This window comes from Pleurodeles waltl, chromosome 10 (genome assembly GCF_031143425.1).
Source record: "Pleurodeles waltl isolate 20211129_DDA chromosome 10, aPleWal1.hap1.20221129, whole genome shotgun sequence".
Taxonomy (NCBI): Eukaryota; Metazoa; Chordata; class Amphibia; order Caudata; family Salamandridae; genus Pleurodeles; species Pleurodeles waltl.
In genome coordinates, this window is record NC_090449.1 from 243,484,842 (window position 1) to 243,502,947 (window position 18,106).

Genomic DNA, 18,106 nt, shown 5'->3' on the forward strand with positions numbered 1-18,106 from the left:
TTATAATGCATTGTCGTTGAGACAGTCTTTGGCCTATTCCTTGCACTTTAATCTGGTAAATGGTTTCTTCGCTGCAACTGTGTTTGGCTCGCAAGAATTTCCCTTTTGGTATCTTACATATAGTAGCTGGTGAATGACGATTATCTTAAATAAGAATGTTTTCTGCTGTATCCTTGCTTTGAAGTTTGGTCTGTACTTAGGTATTCTGTAAATATATTTTAAAATCATGAAATTGGATTTGTTTGCTGGAGGTGATTGGTGTAATTTAGGTATTCCTGGTGTTGTGGTTCACTCTTGGAAAGAGGCTATTGTAGTTCCAATTTTTAAAAAGGGGGATAGGAACGACCCGGCGTGCGATAGGCTGATTTACTTGATAGGTGCCACGGCCAAGGTTTTGGACAGAGTGTTGCTAGCCCGTTTGGAGGTGTTGGCTAGTGACAATAACATTCTATCAAAAACCCAGAATTGGTTTAGACAGGTCCATGGAACAGTTGATCAGTGTCTTAATCTGGCACTAATTGTTAGTAAGTATACCAAGTCTATGAAGAGCTCCATATATCTGGCCTTCATGGACTTGTCGGGTGCCTTTGACACTGTAAATCGCGAGAAACTTTGAACCATGATGATGATGGACATGGATGTAGTGGAACCCTTAGTCATTCTCCTTCGGAGGCTTCATTGGAATACCACCGTGAGAATATGCTATGGATTTGGTAGTGATAGCACTGACCCCATAATTTCTGCCATTGTTTGTATCAATGGTTTGGAGATATTTGTGCTGCAAAAGAGACTAGATTATCCAAAGGTTGGTACCTACTTTATCTTCTTGTTGCTTTATGCTGATGATGCCATCCTCTGGGCAAGAACATCAGATAGCCTACAGAAAGTTCATGATGCCTTTATAGAATATATGTCCACATTACACTTGAAAGTGAATTTGAAAAAAAAATCATAAGTTATGGTATGTGGGCCAAAAACTGCCAGGACTAAGGGGGTCATCATGAGTCTGACAGTCTAATGACCGCTAGCCTCGCGGTGAATGTCGGACCGTGGCACTCCAGCCGGTCTGACGTCACATTACGACCCTAGTGGTCAGCCCGCCAGAGGTCCTTTGTCACCTCCGGGAACATGGTTCCCGGCGGGCTGACAGCGGTTGGGATTGTGCTCAGCCGCAGCAGCACTGAACTCTGCTGCCATGCTGATAACAACCCCACTTACCTCTAACGTTTGTATAGCGGGCACCCATCCATGGGAAGGCTGGCGATAAGCCAATGCTGGAGTTAGGAGGGCCTCTGCACTGCCCATGGCCTGGGCAATGTAGGCACCCCATGAAGCACTCTCGGAATGTGCACTGTCTGAATTCCGAGGGTGGTAGGGTGCTACGGTATTGGACTTGGCTCCGTTAAGGGAGCCACAGCCAAACCGTAGCACTGTTCGCGCTGGTCAGCCCGGTGGGAACGTCGTAATAAATTGTTCTCACTGGGAACATTTTAATACGACTGGGGGTGACTCCACCGGCATGACGGTGGCGTCCTCCCCGCAGCATTGGCGGTCCTGTGGTGGGACAGCCAATGTCGTAATCAGGCCCTAAAACTTTTTATTTACAAGGCAAGCCAGTGATTAAAGTCCCTGGCTTTCACTATTTAGGGATCCTCTTTAATAGTCAGATGAAATAGGACCCCCTTGTAACATCGAGGGTGCAACAATTCAGTAGAGTAGTAGATGCACTTTTTGGCTTTGCAGCCAAACGTGGGCAGAAACCAGTTACAGAGTTGTTAACGTTGTATAAAGCGAAATGTCTCTCAGTACCTGCCAATGAGAGTGGTGTGTGGGGATATAGTGACTGTTCAAAGCTCCAGATTACAGAGATTACTTTTCTCAGGAGATTGTTGATGGTCACCCAAGGGGCCTCAACTTCCTTTTGTCACTCAGAGGTGGGTTTAAGCTATCTGGATGTTATCATAGGCATTGCTCCCGTATTGATTTGGGTCAAAATATGGTCTACTGTGGATTTAGAATTCTCTAGACAAATCATTTTTGACTGTCTGTCCTTGCACAATCACGAGAAAATTCCCTGGCCATGTTAAACGTACCCTTGGTAAATTGGGTCATATTACGTTTTTTGAAGATGCAGCCCATATCCCGCCTTCTGCTAAATACCTGTTAAAGGCAGTTTACATGGAAAGATCCCTGCCTACCCATCAACGAGTGCCCCTAGGATTACATCTTTGGAACAACCCTAGTGAAATTGTCTCTACCCCAGTGCCAATTTTATTTGTCATTTATCTCAAGCTCTCAGGACAGATTTTATTTGACTAGATTCCATCTGGGCACTGTGTGCACATTTTTGTGGCTTTTCCCACACAAGGAGGTTGGCTGAATAACTTTCTCCCTGTCCGTGTGATAATGCCTCAGAACAATCAACTATCCATTTTGTATTGTTTTGTCCACTTTACCACTCGTTAATGTCGACTTTTTTGCTCCCATTATTAAGTTTGGCCAGACCCAGTTCATATCAAGAGGAGTTTAGACTCTTGCACACACTTGGGTCCCAGGAAATCTGTTTGGCTGTTGCTGCCTTCATTAGGGGGGGCTCTCTCTATTAGGGAAAAGATATGTTTGATAGCTGCTTTGAGATTGGGGAGACGACCGTGTGACATTCAGGTGTGTAAAAAGTTTTTTTTAAATACATTTCAGATTACACATTTTTTTCTCCCTTTCTGGTAAATAGTGACTTTTTATGATCATTTGTTTTATCTATAATATGCACCGAGTCTTGGTTTTATTATAGTTTTTATAGTTTTTTATTAGTGTTTTGTGATTTGTATGCTGTTTTTATCTCGGTTTGCGATTGCTGTTTTTATGTTCTTTTATGATTTAATGAAATTGAATAAAGCTTTATGACTGACTGACTGACAGGATGTACCTTGCGACATGTCACCTTTCTCCTGCCACTTCTTCTTTTTTGATGTTCTCCCTGCCTGAAGTGCACCACATTGACAAAAGGAATGGCCATTCCAGAGCTCAGGTGGTTAGGCCTATATTACAATGCAAAACTGAGCACTCCATCTAGACTTAAGTTTGAAAGACTTGTTACATTTTATATGTGAGAAACCATTGAATTGAATGCTTTAATTAAATGATGGTAAACATCATTTTTTTTTTTTTACATTCAGGTTAATAACTCCCTCACAGACTCATATCTGCATTTTCGTATATTTAAAACGTGTATAACATTGTTAGAAAAGATAACAGGTTGAGGTAGAGCAAAACATTTATAGACATTACCAAAGAACCAAATACAGTAGCGCTGTCACAGCCGGGAGGCCGGGAGGAGAGTCACGCAATAGGGCAGGAGCCCTTTAAATTATCTTCGCGCTCCCGCCGTCGCGGGTAGCGCTGTCACAGCCGGGAGGCCGGGAGGAGAGTCACGCAATAGGGCAGGAGCCCTTTAAATTATCTTCGCGCTCCCGCCGTCGCGGGTAGCGCTGTCACAGCCGGGAGGCCGGGAGGAGAGTCACGCAATAGGGCAGGAGCCCTTTAAATTATCTTCGCGCTCCCGCCGTCGCGGGTAGCGCTGTCACAGCCGGGAGGCCGGGAGGAGAGTCACGCAATAGGGCAGGAGCCCTTTAAATTATCTTCGCGCTCCCGCCGTCGCGGGTAGCGCTGTCACAGCCGGGAGGCCGGGAGGAGAGTCGCGCAATAGGGCAGGAGCCCTTTAAATTATCTTCGCGCTCCCGCCGTCGCGGGTAGCGCTGTCACAGCCGGGAGGCCGGGAGGAGAGTCACGCAATAGGGCAGGAGCCCTTTAAATTATCTTCGCGCTCCCGCAGCGCGGGACGCGCGCGGGCGGCGCCCGGGCGAAGCCCGTGCCAAGGGCGGGCCCGTCCTTAGCCCGTCAGAGACCGGAGGAGGCTGGGCTGGGCCCCATCTCTTTCACCTGTAGTAAGAGAATTATTTGTTATCTAAGAGTTGTTTAAGAGAGTACAGATTATAGCACCATCCTACTATTCTTAAATTGAGAAGCCTATTCTTCACTCAGCCCTTCCCCCATCAATTCCTCCTCTAAGCTACCCCATTGCGGGCATCTTCCCAATATGGGGAAAAGGAAGGCTATAGATTTACCAGCACAATCCAAGGGTACTAAAATCGCAAAAAAACGCCCAAGTAGACCTTTGAATCCAGCTATACCCAATGGGTTAAACCCATTGGATGAAATAGATCTCCTAGTTAAAGAAGTTGAGTCTATGTTAGGTACACAAACAACTCTAGGGGCAACTAATTTAAAGAGAGGCCCCCCTAACGATAGGAAAATCCCAGAGTTATTTAAAAAGAAGGGGTCAAGGGATCCTACAGATACTATAATAGGGGTAGATGGAGACGGGGGCCCGCATAATTGCAAGGGCCCCCTACCGTTACCCACTTATAACATAGCGAGTTCTCCAGTATCCCAGCTGGGTCTCCCACACGTACCACATACACCAACCCTTCTACCATTGACTCCGGTGATCAAGGTGGTCCCTAGCCTATTCTGTACTAATCGTTTTGAACCTCTATTGGTAATAGAGGACTCGCCCGTGCCCACGAGTGTGCCCAAGTGCAAGACAGTAGTTGGAAAACCCAACCCTAGTGTTATTTCACCGATCCCCCAGCTCGAGCCAGAGGGCAAAGAACCAGGAGCTAGTAGAGACAACCTGGCTACAGTTCTTCAGAGAGTTGATGAAGTTAAGGGACTGGTTTTAGTATTAATAGATCTTATGAAGAGCAATCGTGCTTGTGCTGGACTTTGTAAAGTCTGTGGGGAGGTCAGGGGGGAAGAAGCCTTCCCATTATCTGCCCCACCAATGGGGACGGAGCTAAGGGACAATTGTTGTCTCCCCACTAGAAGGGGGACAGCTCTTCTAGGGAGGGAAGACTACCGTTGTGATCCCAATATCGACAACATGAGACCCAGGAGGTCTACAAATGTACCTAGGCACAGAGACCGTCAAGGTAGTTGGTCAAGCAATCTTACTAGTGACAGGGCCAGAGGTAGGACTAGCAAATCCGACCCACCGGAAACTGTCCAAGATTCCAGCCTTACACAACCCCCCAACAAGTCACATAAGACTCCCTCTAACAACATCACTCTCTCCCGATACAATACTGAGAGTATAGTTAATAAAGAACAGGACCTGTTTATAAGTCAGGGAACAAATAAAATCTATTTGACTAATGTTCCAAAACTATCGCCAGGGTTAGCTGAGAATCAAGCTTCCTTGATCAACAAAGTCATACATTGGATACGTTCCCGACGAAGTTGTCTCTCTGTTATTCGTTCTGACATAATATCGGCCAAGAGAAGCAGCATCACAGGGACCAATCTTGACATAATAACTATCTATTTTGAAGACAAGTATATGGTGACACAATTAATGGATTTTGATCGTCGTACCCACTTGGAATATGCAACAACCAGGGAGGGAATTAGACTCATGTTACACCCACAAAATACTGGACAAGCCATGGGACTGGCAGGATCTGATGGTTTAACTAATTCCCGCGGAGGTGCTGCACGAAAGGAAGTTAATCCCAGGCTGTTGCCCAATCCTGTATGACTGACTACTGAACTAGCAACTAATGTGACGGCCTGCTCCAAGGCCTTACATTTTACGGGGGATGACAAAACATTATCACCAAACACTTGTAGTACAGACTCGAGTGTGGTAGACGCTGGATGCACACCCGTGGTGACAAACCAAGATAAATGTACATTAGAACTTATGTCATGGAATGTTGCCGGCCTGGCAAAGAAACTAGATGATGGTGAATGGGCCTCTTTTATTAAAAAAACAGACATATGTTTGTTTCAGGAAACTTGGGCGGAGGATGCCACCAATATAGATGGATTTCTCTCATTTAGTGCACCTGCTATACCTCCAGAGAAGGGGAGGGGCCGGGCAAAAGGTGGGCTCTTATTACTTGTTAACAAGAATTTGCAGTGTGACTACAAGCTTTTGGGAATTGATTCTGTAGATCTAAAAGCCATGTGTATTACGTTTAACAGAAGATTATCAATTGTTATTGTTAATGCTTATATACGATCGGTCCCAAATGGCTCCGAGTCCCATACCCTGGCTATTCTGTCTGAATTTGTAGGCAGCCTCCACCCCTCAACTATTCTAATCATAGCTGGAGATTTTAACTGTACCTTCGAGCCTTCTATTCTCACAAATGGTTTAACTGATGAAGAAGATGAGCAGTGGGGGATCCCACAACTATCTATTACCCAGCCTTGCAAAAAATCTCGGGTGGCCATGCAATTAGCCACATTATGTTTAAATCATGGCCTTAGGGCCTGTAACGGTAGAACTCCATCTGATATGAACAGCGCACCTACTTTTAAAAGGGGCATGTCGACAAGCACTATTGATTACTTCTTGGTCGATGTTAGGTTGTGGCCCCAATTGGTAGATATGAAAATAGAAGTAAGATGTGACAGTGACCATTTCCCCTTGCTTCTTACTCTTTCTGGAGAAACGTTCAGGAGAACACTTAATAACCATGTCACAATCATTCCGCCATCTTGTTGGAATAACAAATTCACCAAGATTACATGGCCAAAAGTGGTGTCCAACCCTCATCATATCAGAGCAATATATCAGATTTTTTTAAATAATTTGGTAGAGTATGAAGACCAGCCATGGCGGAATATTCAGATTCTCAAAATACATGACAACATGTATACCCAACTACGGTCTTTTTTTTATAAAACAAGGCGGTCAAAGCCACATGAAGGGAAAGGGGCACGCAAGGGATGGTTTGATGAGAGGTGCTCAAAGGCTAAGTCTGGGTTAAGAGTTGCAGTAATGTCTGGTTCCCAGGGGGAAATTAAACAAGCCAGGTCCCTATACAAAGCAACTTTGTCTAATGCTAAAAAGCAGTGGGAGGATTCCCTGTGGCAGGAACTATTAGATGCTTCCAGAGAGAAGAACAATAAGCGTTTCTGGGAGCTTCTGTCTAAAAGAGAAAATGGAGGTAGGAGTTGTCCCAGCAACCATATCCAACCAGAAAGCTGGGTAGAGCATTTTACTACTCTCTATGCCCTACCAGAGGGCCCAATGGACACCAATGTGGTCCACTCTCCAACAGAATTGTTGGAACCAAATTCCCGTATGGCCCCCCAAGTGGAGTCTCAGTGTGTCCCTAAGCGTTGCCTCATTTTTAAAATAGAAGAGACCCTTGAGGCTATAAATAGCCTAAAACCTGGCAAAGCACCTGGACCAGATAAGCTTCCTGGAGATCTTTATAGATCAGAACCACATATCTGGTCCTGGTATATAAATGCCATTTCAAATAGTATAGCGGCAGGGGGGCAAATTCCAGGTACATGGAAGGGGGCAGAGATCATACCCATTTATAAAAAAGGGAATGCTAATCTCCCAGCCAACTACAGGCCAATTAGCCTTATAGACAACCTACAAAAGATCTTTGCAAAACAAATTTTACAGAGGTTAATCAATTGGGTTGAGGAGTACCAAATCCTTTCCCATCTACAGGCAGGGTTTCGTGCAAAAACAAGCACGATAGACCAGGTTTTTCGATTGGCCATATTGCATTGGAAATATGTACTTGTGGCCAAACAATGCCTGTATGTGGTATTTATAGACCTGCGATCGGCTTTTGATTTGGTCCCAAGAGCCAAACTGTGGGAAGTGCTGGGCAGATTGGGAATCCCAGAGGATCTATTACTCCTGTTAAAACGACTGCATGAGAACACTTATGCCCAAGTGAGGTGGGGTGAACAAGGCGAACTGACAGAACGGATTCCAATCAGAAGAGGAGTTCGCCAAGGTTGCGTGTTAGCCCCCCTACTGTTTACTACATTTATCAACGAAGTAGTAAAGGCTGTGTCCACAGGCCAGAATGATGCCCCTTCCCTGAATACACAAAAAATCCCTATCTTGCTCTTTGCCGATGATTCACTCCTCATTTCTAAGACACCAATGGGGTTGCAGACCCTTGTTGACCGGTTTAACCAATTCTGTAGCGATTATGGGCTGGAGGTTAACATTAACAAAACAAAATTGATGGTCTTATCCAAGGGACCTAGGAAAAGATGTTCCATCCACATTGAGGGAGTACCGCTGAAGGAAGTAAGCTCTATAGATTACTTGGGAGTTAGGTTAACCAGTAAACTACTATGGGAAGAGCAGATTACGAAAAGTGCAGGGCTCCTTCAACATAGAGCCTCATCCATATTGCGTTTTTATCAAAGCTCCTTTACAAAGGTTGTTTCCCCAGCAATAAAAATTTACACGGCTAAGGCTCAAAGTGCAGCCCTGTAGGGAGCGGAGGTATGGGGTTACGCTAACTGCAATAAGATCAGTGTGGGGGAAAACAACTTTGCAAGGGCTTTAATTGCATGTCCACGCACTACACCCTTGCTTCCATTATTCCTAGATCTGGGGTTAAGCCGAGTAGCAGATCTAGCTACTCTAAGACCTCTCCTTTATTGGATTAGATTATGGACAACCCCCGAACTAGATATATATAAGACCGCATTACTCGATTTACTGAAGTGCCAAAATGCTAATACTCTTCCCTGGATTCGCCATGTGGCCCATTGGCTTCGGCTTTTGGGCTTGGGCGACTATTGGGAAAATCCCCACAAATTAGAGAGACGGCACAAAAATGTTTTAAAGTTAACCTATTGGTCTTACGTTAAGGACAACTACATAATCCATAAATCCCATGGTCGCTTAACTAATTCCTTTACTGATATTAAATGGTCCCCAAAGTTTGAATCCTATTTGGATGTGATACCGGACTTGCAAGGCAAGAGCTTATACGCAAGGTTTCGTTTTGGCTCACTGCCCCTGATGTCATTGATTCATAGGTGGGGGTCGATTAATCTTCCCGATACATGCCCTGCCTGTGGCAGTATTTTTGAAACCATTGAGCATTTTATGTTCTTCTGCCCAGCCTATGCGATTCCGCGAACAAAATGGATCCTTAAGATTTGCAGGGACATGGGATTCAAGAATTGCTCCTTGGCTCTACGGGTTTTAAAAAGCCATAATTCAGCTGACGTAATTCTTTCAGTAAGTAAGTATTTAGCAACAGCTTGGCGCATACGTTGCCATCTTCAAAAAGTTATTTAAGGTCTTATCTCTATATAGGTAAGATTCAGAGCCATATGTGCAAATCAAGTTATTGTTTTAATGTTTTACACCTATTTACAGATATGTATTTATTTATTTACTTAAGAATTATTATATTCTGTTTTATGTGCTTTTATGTTCATTGATGAACTAAGTTGATGATGAAGATGATCTGGATGAAGTGGGTTGGATAGGGCTTGGAATAGATTTTTCAGACATTATGTAGGTAATCATTATGTGTTTCTGCCATTTTAACACTAGTTTTAGCCATAAAGAGCTATTTTTTATGCATCTGTCTGGCACTCGTGCCATTTTAACATGAATCCGATAACCATTTTAAGTTAATATATAAGCTTTTTATCACACTGTGCTTGTGTCTTAACGACTTGACAGTGCTTAAATTTGCCAAATGATTGTGCCGGTAGTAGGCTCTCTTTGTTAAAGTATGCCATCTAAATTATTAAGGAATTATACTATTATGTAACATCAAATCAGCACTTTAAATTTTTACATCTTGGGTCGGATAGTTTGTATTTATCTTGATGATGATACCATCTGGGAAATATGTATTTTGAAATCACCCCATATTGTTTTAAGAGTTTTAAATATTTGTACTATTTTAACGTTATGAAGCAATTGTCTCAGAAACCCTGGTATCTAAATGTTAAGTTATGTATCGGGATTAATGGTGGATTATAGTAGGCCATTGCCTATAGAAGCTTTTCCTATTCTAAACCTTACTATTTTCAGCCAGTGTAAAAGTATAATGAAGAAAACGTACCTTTTTTTTTTTGTACAATTTAATATGTAACTTTTATGACCTATGGTCGAATAAAGTATATGATGATGAAAAAAAAAAAAAATAAAATACAGTGGTTGTGCTATGTGGATTTAAATTGATCTTTTAGCTGTTGTACTTCAGGCTGCATTGGGCAGACAGGGCATCTTTGATCTTTAAGTTAGATAGGTGAAAATGTATTTTTTTTTTTGCTGGGCAATTCTTTCATAGGACAGAACTAAGGCCAAGCTCAGTGCTTTCTGGGATTGGTAACGCCTTCCCAAAATAGGATCATTCAAAGTTCATTAGGCTGTGGTCGCCCTACTGTGGATGTCGACGTGTTTCAACTTTTTACCTGTACCTGACTTCTCATCAGGACTGTTTTTATACTACTCGTAAATCAGGATTAATCAATCATGCATCAGGTGTGGTGAAATAGTGCTGAAACCTGAAAACTGTTCCGGAGGAGACTTATAAACGTCACAGTGTGTGAACTTTTCTAAGAATCCCAAATCTTGCATTGTCCGCAGAAAGAAATTTACCTTGTGGGCGTGATTGTGATGTCTTGCTGTATCGTGTGTCTGAGGTTACTGTTAATGAGTGAGATGGAATTGACAACAGAGACACATGACTGTTTTGCTTTCCTGCTCTTATCTCATGACCGAGCTTACAGAACCTCTCTGGAATGCACTTCTGAGTTTAAAGAAGATATTTATTGTTATTATTACTTCACCACGAGGTTCCTGAAAGACAAAATTAGTAGATTGGAAGCACACGCTCAAAAGTAGTCGCAGCAATGAAAGCTAAATATATCAAAGTACTTCTCAGTTGCAATGTACACAGCAAATACATGTGATTATATTATAGTATAACTTCAAAGCAAAGCATAAAAGTCAAAATTGCATCACCGTAGGGCCTATAACTCAGCTTCATCTTTATGGGACCTGCAAGTTGATGACTCCGGTTCAACTGCGAGAAGGAGATTTTCTACCCAAACGGGGACAGGCAACTGACGTCTGTTTCTGTCTGAAGTCAAGATAGGTTCAATCTAACTCTGTTGTCCAGCGCCACCCCTTAAAAGCAAACTCAGTGTGAGAACCAAAGAAACTTGGAGAGTGGCCAATTCTCCAAGCCTCACTCGTTCCCAGACTGGATTGAGAGGTAAACACAAAATCTACGTGCTCTTATCAGCTAGGGTCTGGTGTGAAAAACACAGCTTGGTCTATCATGTGGAAAAACACAGCTTGGAAAAACACAGCTCATCTGCAATGTCTCAACTGCAATGTCTAACTCCACGTTAAAGCCAAAAGGCAGCTAACCTAAATACCAAATGTAATGTCTAATGTCATGTCAAAGCCAATAGGCAGCTGACCTGAATACAGAATGTAATGGCTAACTCCATGTTAAAGCCAATAGGCAGCTGACCTGAATACAGAATGTAATGGCTAACTCCATGTTAAAGCCAATAGGTAGCTAACCTAAATACCAAATGTAATGACTAATGCCATGTCAAAGCCAATAGGCAGCTAAACTGAATACAACATGTAATGTGCTCCTGGTAAACATTGAGCAACTAATATGCGCAGTGGTGAAACACAAAGTCATTGGTCAACCACAATTAATAGCATCACACATGACTCAACAGAAAGCACCACTTTCCCCCTAAAAGCATTAACCCTGAGTAGCAGCTCTCAGTGCCATAACATGCTGCTGCAACTCTATCCCACCTCAATAATGCTTATTAAATGTGTTAGTTTCAGTGCATATTTACAGAGCCCAGACCGCATTGGAATTCCTGGTTAAGAAATTTTATAAGTAGCCATTTAAACTGATGCCCCTTTCTGCAGTCTGCTGTGTGGAAATTTGACCTGTCTATGCAAGGGTGGAAAAAATGGGGCTCCTAGATGGATGCGGACCGTGCAACTCCCAGGCTGGGTGCCTCTCCTTGTGTTCCCACATTTCGTAAGGGGATTGAGGACGCTGGTTGGCCATATTTTGGCGATGAAAGCAAAATGCCCGTGCCAGGACGTACCAAGGGTAGATAAATGAGGGCTTGGGTTGGAGGATGCCATGATTACATGGTGTTTACTTGAAATGTTTTGTCTGGCTCAGGCCATTTGACTGAGAAGCCTTTTTCGCCACCTGGTGAAGATACAGGGGAATTGCAGAGGTGTAGCTTTGATGGCTGTTGTTGAAGTAACATTCTAGAGACTGAGTGAGAAAACTACTGGCTGAATTGAGGTGGCCCTTAAAATTCAGTGCCAAACCATACATCCTGATGTTGACTCATTTTCTGCTACTGATACATATACCAATCTTCAATTAAACAGTATATGTCATAGAATAAATGGCTGAAACTAAAAACAAGGATGCTGCAAATAAAAAGGTATACAGGCCATCAGAGGCAGGTGTCAAGCACCTAAGAAGGTGCATTTAATGAACACTGAGGTTGGCATAAATTATGATTTCCTATGAGTTTGAGAATTCACTAGGTATCCCTAAAGTAAAGGAGATCTTTTCAGTTGCATGTTCCCCCCCAGTATTGAATAAGCAGCAGTTACTTTGTTGTTTCTCCTACATTCACCACAAAGGCATATTTACATTATAAGCAACCATCTCCAATACTGGGTTCAACTCTAGGTACCATATTGTTATTATTTTCCTTTCATGGTCCCACCTTCCATACCAGGTAACTGTTCACTTCTGGAGTTACTGGTACCCCCAGTATTGCTAAAAACCAAGAGAGGAGAGGGGGGAAGTTACCATATAGATATCCGCTCGCAGATGGAGAAGACCACGTTTTGTAGTGATCACTGCCTTATCCAAATTTCTGCAGGTCCTCCTGTCTCCCCCTGCCCAAAATATGTGTTCAATCTCTGTCGTTTTTTTACTTTTTTGGAATTCGCTCCAGCCTCATGGTTCAGAGACCATCTAGTGAAGGTGCATGGACATGACAGGGCCCTGAATGATGGAGATCTAAAAATTAAACTGAGACTCCAGACCATAGGGGTCAGTTGACAGTACGATGAAGCTCCCTCTGAAGCCACCTGGCCCTCTGGGCCTACTCACTCCATTTGAACAGCACATCTAATAATCATTTCACAAGCATAGTCAGGCTATCCTCCTGATGGGTGGAACCCCAGGGCATTCGGGTGGATGTTTCATATATATATATGTATATGTAGGTGTACATATTAGAACATGCTGACAAAATCAACTGTATCAGTAATTCAGTCGCAAACCTGAATGCATATCAAATGAGCACAGTGTATTTTATGTAACAGTTTTAAGTATTTTGTTTATTTGCTTTACATAGCACCAAAACGTCTGTGCTTTTTGTTACAAATAAATACTGGTTTCACTCATACCATTTAGTGAGGTAGCTGGCATACGTAAGACTGGCTTTGGATCATGGCTACAGCTGAGACCAGTAAATTGGACCACAAATGTATTGAAGGCACATCGGCATACCCTGAGTCCAGCTAGCAGATGTTTAAAGCTAGATCAGTATTATTATTTTTGGCTTTCATTTACATGCTGTTTTCTTGTAGTCTACTTATAAACTGCTTTGTAAAAAAAAACAATGTATTTTGTACCTTTCTAGGTCACCTCTTTCCTCGATGGTTTTTGGAACCAACGCTCTGTTCACCAAACCAGCGCAGTCTCTGGCCCCGATGCTTGTGGTCATGATACTAAATCAATTTGGATACGAGAATCTAAACACAAATGGTGTCCAGCCCGACCCGAGGTGAGGTGCAGGAGGAGTTTCTACATGAATACTAAAACTTCTCAAAGTTTACTGCTAGCTGCCATGGTTAATACATTCCGAAGTTTCCTTCAATTTTGCATCAGCAATGCTTTTCTTTGTGTTCCTGCTTTACATGTGTTGCTCCATCAGTGCTTCAGTCATGAAACCAGAATTTTTTGAAGACATCACCAAAATAGGCAGTTGCCCTCGGCCCCAACCTATCAAGGACCCTCTCGGATAGTGAACTTTCTCTCTATCTCTGTCTATTTATCTTTCTGATGGCGATTGCTTACAGCAGACTCCTCAGCTTTAGAATATTCCCAAGCGTTAGCCGAGATCCGGAAGATTTATACATAATTACTTATGTGCACAGGTAGGTGGCAACGTGTTGGCTTCACTCTGCCCCATAAGAGACAATGGAACCATATATAAGTGACCCCTATACCTTGATGTCTTTTCCTTTCTTTACCACCTTTTCAAAAGTGGATCCGGAGCTTGCTCCTTATTTTTTCCTCATCAGCTGACAAGCTGTTTGCTCAAAATTCTCTTTTTTCTCTTTTGCAAGGGACTAATATACCTCAAAAAATGACAGGGTTTAAGCCTTATGGGGAATGTTACAAACAGATATCTGGACAGACATCCACGAGGTGTGTCTCTGGTATTTGAGTTTGGGGTACAACTCCAAGTCCTGTGAGGATTGCGTCCTTATGAATCCGAAAGTAATTTAAATCCTGGTGTCGCTCGAAGTTGGGGTGCGAATCCATTCTGCTCTTGGGGCTGTTTCCTAACAACTCTTGGTTGCAGTCCACGTCATCAGGTACGTCGAAGCAGAAGCATAAGAAGGTTCAACAGAATTCATCCCAGGCTTGCTATTCTTAGCCTGAAAAGTTGCAGCACAACAGGGTGACTCATGGTCTCGTTTCTAGTCGATTATAGAGGAGCTTTTTGCACAACTGATCCCAGTTCACCTTTAGATTCCAGCACCTTGGGATACATCGTAACAGATTGTTTACTATAAGAAGACCATGTTGTGCATATTTAGCTTACTTCCGGCTCCCTATGGCATGCCTTCGGACATCAAGCATCCACAGAGGCATTCAGTCAGGCTACCACTGGTAGTTCCAACCATCAGGGCCTCCTGAACCCATCTCAGGATTTGCTCCGACGATGAAGCCATCTTCCAAACCTTAACCAAAATCCACACCCGTCCCTTTGATTTTGATGTGAGCCCTGATGCCTCCGAAGCTTGCGGATGATGCTGTCCAGCTGTCCATTCTGACTCCGAGCCAAATGCATCTTGGCCCCAACCGAGGTTGCATCCTGAAGTCACGTGGACGCACCTGGTTTCCGTCCAGTTTGAGTGTGACAGAACCATTCTTTTGCCTTGGAGCAGCTCCACAGCTCTCCAACAACTTTTTGGTTCAGACTCCGATCAGAGCCAACCATCTTGCGAGTTACTGATCTGTATCTGTTATAAAGGTGGTGATAAACCTGCAGTTACAAGTATCTCTTACAAGTTAATTATCTTTGGTATCATTTTTCTGGTGGATACTCTTTCTAACTGCAGATTTCTCACCGCCCTTTCTCTTCCTCGTTCTGCGTAATGGTCTTTTTCCGTCAAAAGGGGCCCTAAATTAAAGACCAGCACACTTGTACCTCTTATTATTTTTAGCCTTTGCGTCCGAGGGCATGGACAGAGTTATGAAACAAACTGACATCAAAAGAGCATGGGTGGCTATATGCTGCTCCATTGTCACTTCCAGGATGGAGCAAAGTCAACACAGGTGGCCACCAACTGGTGCAGGGGAGCAGTGCTGTTTAAATCTTCCTGATCCAGTCTTGCACTTGGGCATATTCCAGGGGTGAGCTACAGTATCCACCAGAAAGAGTTACCCAAGGTGAGTAACATGTTCATCTCACCCTCTTGCCCTTTGTCTGTTTTCGTCTACCTGTGACTTTCGCTCCATCCAGTGTCATCCTAAGGGTTTTTGTGGTGTCAGACAAGACATATTACGGCTGTATTTATGTGACCCTGTTTCTGAAAGTTTATGGTATAACTTACTATCATTGACGTCATTTGGGCCTGAATTAACAGAAAATCATTAAAAAATATGTTCAGCTATAACAAATGGTCCCAAAATATGCCATGCATGGGGCCTCAAACATTACGATAACAGCGCATGAAACATTTGCCTTATTGCCTAGAATAAAGCGACTTACTTTTTCGCACAACCTAACCACACCCTCAAAAGTTAATCTGGTCTGCATAAATACATGCAAGTATTTTTAATAAAAGCATCCAAGAAAGATGTAATTTAGCATTGCGACTCTCGCTACCACAATATTATTCAGAAAGTACATTTGTGTACATGCATGGACTGGTTTAGACTGTCTTGGGATGTTGAAGGGCCTAATGATTAGGGAGCAAGGGTCAGGTTCACATCTTCAAAAATGATGCATCTGTTTCCACACTTGCATTGTAAGGAACAGTAGTCTAATCTTCTTAAGATAGCTGTGTTATACGTAATCATTCACCAGCTAATCTGTACTTTAACCTGGTACTGCATTGTCTTCCTGGCACACATATACCTAGAAATCGCTAAGCTGTAGCTCGTGCCTTTTAACTCTTTTTTTTTAGTTTTATTTTAGTGGATAAATGGGAAATTGTTGCATATTCCACAGATGCACAGCTAATCACTTTTACTCTACCTCATCTTATGAATACACTTGCACATTGTAACATCCTTTGTATTCCATTTCATATCACAGTCAGACTACGGGCATTAAGGGTTTGGCAGATAGGGCACTCTGTTACAAACGTGGTGGATACCCCATCTGCCTCTGACATATTTCAAGTACAGTATAGCCAATGCCTCATGTAATATGGGCGTCCAGATAGCCACCACGTTTCTGACAGAGCCTCTGTCCGCCAAACTCCGCCTATGCCTATAAAGCCTCCAATATGCCCCTTCTGAAGTGAATCATATGGAACACTGGATCATTTATCTCTCCAAATCCTCTTACCAATACTAATTGCTATTTGAGTGTATCCTTCCACCTCTGCTTGAGTGCTTGCATTTAACTGCATGAAGGAACTACTTTACCAATATAGGGCCACTTTGTTTGAAATACAAAAAACAGGACTGTATCAAGGGAAAGGGAACCTTCAGCTCAATCCACCTTTCGTTTCTTGTCTGGTTTTGTGTGGCTTTCTCTGCATGTGTTGACATATTGAACTGATTTGCTAATGATTGTTGTTGAGATATGCTCTTTCAGTCTTTTTGCATGTGTTGCTCTCCCTTCAACCAGTGGCATAGCATTAGCCCTCGGTGCCCCCACGGTGCAGGGGCCCCCCTCGGCACAGCCAACACTGTGGATGTTTGGCAGGTCCCCGACCGAGAGCTCCTTGCTGGGTCGGGGGGGTCCCCTCAATGTTCTTTGCAGGGGGGGGCTCTCAAGTCTTGGTACACCACTGCCTTCAACATAATATCCTTTAGTGCAGCTATCACCATGTTTTGCTTCTTCATGCGGCACTGTGCCGGCCTCCCCGACATACACATACACTGCTCTCTTTAGCAGCCTCGGGTTCTCCTCCCTGGCACCGCGCCATGCACCACCTGGCACCTGTGCTGCTCCACCACTGCCACCTTGCACAACACAGGCTTTGCGCTTCTCCACCCGCTGCAAGCTGCACAGATCTGCTTCCGGCGCCATGCTCCCCTCAGGGCTACCCTTTGTGGGAGCCTGTGCTGCTCTCCAGCCTCTCACACTGCTGCCCCCATGACGCCCTGCACTGCCTTGGACACCTTGCTTCTCCCACCCCTGAACCCAGTGTTCTCCCCTTGAGCTGCAGGAACCATACTTTGCAGAACACACTGCATTTCCCTTCTACCCTGCGTTGGTCCCTCCTTTCGTCCTGCACTGCAAGTCCCATTATTAGAGCAATTTGATTTGGGTTTTTAATAGCGAGAAGGCTTTCACCAGGCCTTAGCAACCTACACCAAAAGGTGCAAAATGACAGCAGCAGGGGACGAATAGGAGGGGGAGGGACAAATGTGGTTTCTTCCAGGGTGCTCTCCGGACAAAGGCCACCTCTGCATCCAGTTTATTTTTTAATTTTAGTTTCATGCTGGAATGTGTGGCCCCGTTTAACCCGTTATAATACCAAGACCACAAACCAAAGAATTAAAAAAAAATTCTGGACTGGATGACGTACTCAGGCACGTGAGTGTTCTGATGGTAAGACAGGGTTTTCTCCACTACACTTAAACGGAAGAAATTAAATGATTAAAGTATGCCCATGCCACAGAAGGTGAACCACCGTAGAAACCTACGATTTGCGCACTTCATGCGTTACTCCTACACGTTTTTGTGAACCCCTTGAAATATACGCGAATAGTACGAGGGAACGCGCGATAAGACGTTCAAACCTTTTTTT

The 18,106-nt window shown here is 43.6% G+C and overlaps 1 protein-coding gene across 4 annotated transcripts in view; it reads left to right on the top strand.

Annotated features, from left to right (window-relative positions):
* LOC138261395 (transmembrane protein 180-like) overlaps window positions 1–18,106 on the top strand; it is a 177,041-nt gene that overhangs the window by 141,657 nt on the left and 17,278 nt on the right. For all 4 annotated transcript variants that reach the window (XM_069210308.1, XM_069210307.1, XM_069210306.1 and 1 more), the window contains one exon: window positions 13,525–13,668. In XM_069210308.1, coding sequence (XP_069066409.1) covers window positions 13,525–13,668 — 144 coding nt within the window. The remainder of the gene's footprint in view (window positions 1–13,524; window positions 13,669–18,106) is intronic.